Source organism: Malus sylvestris, chromosome 10, assembly GCF_916048215.2.
Source record: "Malus sylvestris chromosome 10, drMalSylv7.2, whole genome shotgun sequence".
Classification (NCBI taxonomy): Eukaryota; Viridiplantae; Streptophyta; class Magnoliopsida; order Rosales; family Rosaceae; genus Malus; species Malus sylvestris.
In genome coordinates this window covers 27163102-27169940 of record NC_062269.1, presented here as the reverse complement: position 1 = coordinate 27169940, position 6839 = coordinate 27163102, and the positions used below count along the sequence as shown (strand labels likewise).

At 45.4% G+C, this 6839-nt stretch overlaps 1 protein-coding gene across 1 annotated transcript; it reads right to left on the bottom strand.

Moving 5' to 3' along the window:
- Positions 1-405: 405 nt before the first annotated feature.
- Positions 406-1225, bottom strand: LOC126584382 (actin-related protein 2/3 complex subunit 3-like). Its single transcript, XM_050248786.1, has 2 exons — positions 688-1225; positions 406-534 (listed from the first exon to the last, which is right to left on the bottom strand). Exons 1-2 carry the CDS (start codon positions 1090-1092, stop codon positions 406-408), a joined length of 534 nt encoding a protein of 177 aa, XP_050104743.1. The 5' UTR covers positions 1093-1225.
- Between the last annotated feature and the right edge of the window lie 5614 nt (positions 1226-6839).

Sequence of the window (6839 nt, the reverse complement as noted above, 5' to 3'; positions counted from 1 at the left end):
CTTTGATGGGGTTTATACAAATGTCTCCGAAAGATATGAAAAATAAATTACATCACTTTAAAGTAAGGAACCCTTATCTTCCTCCTAGGTCTTCCCGTAGCTTTCTCAGAAAATAGGAACATGCATGACGAAAGTGTGGGCATCTTCTTTGGCTTTAGTAAGATCTCCCTTTTTCTTTTTCTTTCGCGTTGTCCCCCATGTGCTCTCGAGGAGAGCCTCCCTTTTGCTTTCTTCTTTTCCACCGCACCTCTCTCACTCAGTCTCTTTTTCTTTTCCACCTACAGACATCTTTACCTGCACAGACTTGCTTTTGCTTTTGTTTCCTTTTTTTTTTGTTACATGGTCACTGGGTTGAGATTCCGAGTTCGAGGGATTTGAGTCGGGAGCAAACGTCCTTTTGAGCTTTCACCCTGCAAAGTCTTCGATTACTGGAGTCCTCATCCTTAAGCAGAAGGTGGAAGGAATGGGATCAAAGTCAGGGAAAACATCAGTGATGTAGGGGATGTTGAACCGCTTCTCGAAATCCCCTTGAAACTTGGATTTCCAATCAGGATCACTAAAATTGATCTACTGTCGGCTCTGGCTCTTGCTCTGGGCGAAGATGCGGCTGTTGTTGTTGTTGTTGTTGCTATTGCTGGTCAGAAGGAGGACAGTGAGGAACATGAGGACGATGAGGCCCCTTCAAACATTTCTTGTTTCCAACAGCACGTCTGCTTCCTGCTGGGACTGAGGAAGAGGGAAAAGTCCTGGGAAAGGGAAACTCGGCTCTCCAGTAACAAGAACTTTTTGTAGTCCCAAATTAATAATGGCCTTGGTTCCTTCAGCCAAAGTTCTGCAACCCTCCAGCCGCTTCAAAGCCACATTGATACAAAATGTCAAATAAATGAGGAGCTTATCGGTCGAGCTCTTAACATCAAAGTTCCTAAAGAAAACATTAGCGCGAAAGAATGAAATCGCTTCATCAACAATATCCGTTCTATCTTGCTTTGAAACTGGGGTAGGTCCCTTTATGTGGCTTTTCAACGGCAATAGAGGGCATCCACAAGCTTTAGTAATTCCTTCAGCGTTGACGAAATTGGAGTGATAAACCATCTTTCCGAGCCAAACGACGATGTATCACCAATTGGGTCCCTGATCGAATAATATCTCCAATGGGGGTTTGGAAATGTTGAAGCCTTCAGCTTTCAGATATTAGAGGAGGATGGAGAGTTCTCGGAGAATTGGCATTTAGTGGGTCTAGTCGGTGCGTAGTTAGACATTCCCAGCGGGCCGCTAAAAGCTCGTCTTTCGAACTGGGTACTACCTCTGAGCGCGGTGGACTGAGTCAACTCAGTGTCGAAATTGTACTCCAAGGACGTAAGCATCTCTTCCTCGTCGTGATGACTGTTCATAGCTCAGATTTTTCTGACAATATCCAAAAGTTTTGTTGATTTAATCATTTAACAAGTTGTGAAAAATAATGGAAAGAAAAAGAGATGTGGGTTTGGAGATATTTTGGCTGAATTTACAGGGTCTTCCCTCTCTCTTCCAAGTCCAAAGGTTGAAGACGATGTTTGGTTCGGATTTTAGAGAGAGAAAGTTTTAGAGAGAGGAAGAGGGTGAGATCTGGAGTTAGAGACATGAAAAGACGCGGTGGTAGCTGTGTTGTTGAAAGAGAGATGAAAAATGGGTTTTTGGATAGTTTCTTAAAACTGCATAGAGTCTGCGAAGGTTTTCTGGACAAGCCCAAAAAGTGAGGTTTTCTGGGTTCTTCGGTTTCTGCAGTTTCACGGTGGTGAGATGAAAAAAAATGAAAGAGAACCGACATAGTTTTCTGTGTCGATTCCCACAGACGGCGCCAAATGTTGATGCACAAAATCGGAGGCCTTGGAACAACGTAAATCTGACCGTGAATCTGCAAGAAAGTAAATAACACAAGATGTATCGTGGTTTACCCCAATGTTTGGGCTACGTCTACACTGATTATTGTATTTCTTTCTCTGAGATGTTGAAGAGGGAGAGAGAGAGTTTCTCTGTGAGGATGAGAGCTCTAAGAGGGTGAGGGTATGGCCTAAGAAATGGCCCCCCGCTAATGAGGAGAGTGAGGGGTCCTTTTATAGAATAAGGCTCCTCACTTATTACATATTTGCCTCTTCCTTTATTATATGAGATCTAAATACGGAGGCCCTAAGTATGGTATAAACACAAGGAACGTTGGAAGGAGGTTAGATTTTTTCGTTTGTATGCCATTGTGCAAAGGAAGAGTGAGAGTTCGGCTAAACCACACAACGAACAACCCAATTTGGTATTGAATTCGCCATCCATGAGATTCGAACATAAAACCTCTCACTTTCAAATGAAGAGAAATACCAACAAGTACTGAGTGACGTGCATGCTTATCTTTTATGCATTAAATAGCAAATGAAGAAAACAGTTGCACGCTACAGTGAAGCGTTTAAATATGGCATGTGAACTAAAGACCAATTTGATCTTTACTTGTTGGCTTCAGTTTAATGGGCTGCCTATAACCAAATGCAGTACTTATGCATGTGGTAAGCATTCAGAGTTGAATAAGCTTTGAGAGAAAAAAAGAGGGCAATAGTGAAAGATCTCTTAGGAGAGTGAGTTTTTGTTAAATATTGGGTTGGGGTTATGTTGATTTAATTACTCTATGTCCATCTAGGTAGTTGTAGTCATGGGTTCGGCTTCGACCCATTTTGTGAAGTAGTCGGTTGCTACGATCGTCATGCCTTTAACCCCAGTGACAGGAGCCATTGGTCATTCCAGGTTAATTGCCCACTGCATGAATAGATAATGGCTTATTTATGGGTGGAGTTCGCTGTCAGGTAGTGCGGGCATGGGCTTGAAGTGCTGGCAGCTGTCGCACATTTGCACATACTTATTGGCGTCTTGATGCATGGTTAGCTAGTAATAGCTAGCGTTAAGAGCTTTATACGCTATAGAATGGTTTCCAGCGTGGTTTCCACAGACACCTTCGTAGATTGAGCTAAAAATCTTCAGGTCGTCGAGAAACGATAGGCAGCAGAGATGTGGTCATGAGAAGGATTTGCGAATGAGCATGCCATTCCATATGTAGTAGCGTGCTGCCTTAATCTAGAACTTCCTCCAGTCTGTCTGCAGGGAACGTTCTGTTGACTAAGTAGTTGATGATAGGATCCTGCCAACTCAAACTTGTGTTGATTCACACTACCTCAACTATTGGCTCCTCATCTATGCTTGGCTTCTCTAAGTACTCAACTGGGATGAAGTGTTTGAGCTAATGGTCTAAGGTAGAACCTAGCCCTGTTAGTGTGTCTGTGTATACATTCTCTGCTTTTGGAACTTGAGTGATGTGTACGCCTAGAACGTCTCTAACTGTTCTCGTACATTCTCGAGATATCGGGCCATCCTTAGATGCTTTGCTACGTACTCCCCTGAGGTTTGGTTGGTGATCAGCTAGGAATCGAAATAAATTACGAGCTTCTTCATCGCTATGTCTTTTACCAATCGAAGACCTGCTCGTCAGGTCAGACCTTGGATCTCTTTCGCCAATTGAGTACCTGCTCGTCAGCTAGGAATCAGTAGGGCTTCATACTTTGCTTTGTTGTTTGATGTCTTGAAGCTTAGAATGATCGCCTGCTCGAGCATCAAACTGTCCAGGGTAGTAAGAACTAGAAATACTCCAGATCCCTGGCAGTTGGATGATCTGTCGATGTGAAAATGCAAAAAATCTCCTACAGGCGGGGCTGGTACGGCTACGGCATGCTCGGCTGCCTCTAGGGCACGTTTGGGCTAAGTTTCTACATCTTTCAGGCTTAGGGTGAATTCTACTACAAAGCATTACAATGCGAGGTTGGTATACTAAGCCGTATTGGCCATGTTCCAACGCCCATCTCATCATTCGTTGAGAAGCGTCTGGACTATGCAAAACTGATCGTAGTGGGTACTAAGTCATGGCGATGACCAAATACCCTTGAAAGTAAGGTCTGAGCTTCCGAGCTGTAACAACTAGTGCCAAAATTAGCTTTTCAATCTTCAGATATCTGGTTTCCGCATCGAGAAGAGCTTTGGATGAATAGAATATAGGCAGTTGGGCCCTTAGCTCTTCTAGTGTAAAGGTATAGCTCACTGTTACTTCTGATACCGCCAGATAGATGTACAAGTTCTCCACTGTAGACCGGCTTGGATAGTAGTGAATGTGACGCCAGGTACTTCTTCAAGTCTTGTAATGCTTTCTCGCATTTCGTCGTTCCATTTGTCTCGTTATGCGTCTTGATTGCCTTGAAAAAAACTTGTATCAATCGGTAGGTCGAGAGAGGAATTGGTTGAGAGCAGTTGCTCATCAGGTCAGACCTTGGATCTCCTTCAGAGTGATGAGGGACTTTATATCTAGAATTGCTTAGAACTAATTTTGGATATGCGGTTTGAATGGTCTGACCGCTGCTTAAGGTTAAGGGAGATGTGCTCGGTGTCTTCTTCGGGTTTCCATCCTGATTCATTTGCCAGGGCATTGTTCACCTTGACACCATCTTCTTGATCCATCTACTATGGTTGCTATTTGGTAGAGGTAGAATGTCTTTCTGCATATCAGCTGCTACTGCTAGGGCGAAAAACTTCTACTTCGACTCCTTAAGAACTTGGTGTACATCTTGGGTGTCATGCCTCCTTTTATCGGGGATCGATCCCTGCATTTGCTTCTTGGGTAATTTTTGTCATTGAGCGGTTTATTGCCCACCTTCTTCTGTGTTGGCTCTGCGTTTTTGCGCTGCTGTTTAGGTGGCTTCTAAGAACATTTAGCCTCATCCGAAAGAGAGTGTTTTTCTGCCAAAGCATAAGAGTTTGCTAGGGTTAAGTTCTTGCCCATGCTCAATTCTCCGGAAAATGGGTGATTTGCTAGGAGCCCTTTTTGAAAAGCTGAGCATGCAAAGCTGTCATCACATCCAACGATCTTCACCTTCTCCGCCTTGAATCTCTTGATATGTGTACAGAGTGACTTATTGGAGTCCTTCTTCATATTGAAGAGGTGGTCAGACTTCTTTTTGATCGAGTGGTAGGACGAGTATTCCTTAGTGAAAACCAAGGAAAGTTCGTTGAAGTTCCGAATTGAGTGATGCGGCAGGGTGTGAAACCAGTCTTCGCCTCACCTTGGATCATCATGGCAAAGATCTTACACATGAGAGCATCATTGTTGGTGTAGAGGGTCATGGTGCTTCGGTAATGCATTAAGTGTCTGTCCAGATCTTCATCTCTTTTGAACAAGGTGAAATATGGCGGGCTGAACTTCCGTGGTGGCTCCGTCTGCTCGATCTCATCTGTGAACGGTGACCTGCTCATGTTGACAACGTCTCTACGAAGGGCATCGTCGGTAGTATCAATGCACTAGAATCCGCGCAGCTACTTTGCCACGAGCCTTTGTACTTTTTCCTGGATTTGCACCTAGTGGGGCAGCGAAGCCTCCAACTGCCCTCGGTGCTAACCTGCTGGTCCATGTTGCTTTTCGGCATGTCATGTTCGTCTGTGCCTTAGTCGTTGTGCACGAGGTTCATTCTATGTTGCTTGCCGTGAAGTTTGGCGGGGACAGCCAGTGAAACTTACGCTGGACTACTTATGTGCTTTCCTCTGCCCGTCATGTGGCTACCAACTCCGGTGACTTACAGGAGGATCTCCTTGTGGGCCTAGCCTCATATGGATGCTTCGTCTGGAATGTCCTGAGTGTTTATCGAAGTATGAACCCAACCTCGAATGTACACTGACTCGTGAGTCGAGTTAGGAATAAATGTTTTTTTGTGCATTTAGGCAGGAGAAGATGTTTCCCCAAGGGCGCAAATGAAGGTGCACACTACCTGAACTTGCAGCTCGGGGCAGGCTGAACGACTGTTTGTCGTGACGTCGCTGGAATGAGTCACAGTCTTCTGCCATTGTCCTGCTTTAAGACACCTTGTCTGGGGCGCGCTGCATCTCGATACACTCGAGGAGTTGGTTCACCAAGGTGGTCTACTGCACGAGGACACACGTCAATTTGGCGACCTACTAGGGCAGATGGTGCTTACCATTTGGATTTGAAGAGTCTAGATAATGGTCACATCCATGTGTGGTGGAAGTATAGTGGACTGCAGGTGTAAAGCTTGAACCCAAAATAGGTATTCCTGTAGAAAAGTGGGGTGAAAATAACCCTGAGGTGATCGTGGGACCAGTGGTCGAAATTTGAATCATAAGAGGTGGCCTCGAGTTGGATTGAACTGCGAGCCGGGTCGTCGGAGCAGGTCGCGGGGTGGGCTACCCCGGTTAGGTGGTTGGGTCGTACGTGTGGGTGTGCTAGGCTTGCACTTATAGCAACTGGCCTTGGGTCTATACTGCGAGCTGGGCCGGTGCTAGCTCATCGTGAGCTTGGGCTCGGTTGGTAGCTAAGTGGGCTCGAGTTGCCTCAACAACGAGTTGAGCTTGGGTTGCTGCGGCTTGGGCTGCTTAGCTAGTGGAGCTGTAATGGTCTGGGCCTCTTGGGCTCAGCCTACTTCTCCATGGACCTGGGCTTCCTACCCTTGGGTTAAGGAATGGATCTGGGCCTTCTGCCCAGCTTTTTGAGGGTTGCGGTCCTTGCAGCAGAGCTTGCATCTGGTTGTGGCTTAGATGACTTGGCTTCATGGCAGTGGGGCTCCTCCTGCTGTCGTGTTGAGCCTTGAGGATCACCATCGTGGGGCTATGTCCTTGTCTCCACTCTCCAGTCCAAATCCTTGTACGTACGGGGTTCCGTTCGTTGTGGTTCTGAATTTCTTACTATTGTATCCTTTCTGCAGGGATTGATCAAGAAACTTTTTTAGGAAAAATTAATTGATACGACATGTGAGAAATTCAACATAACA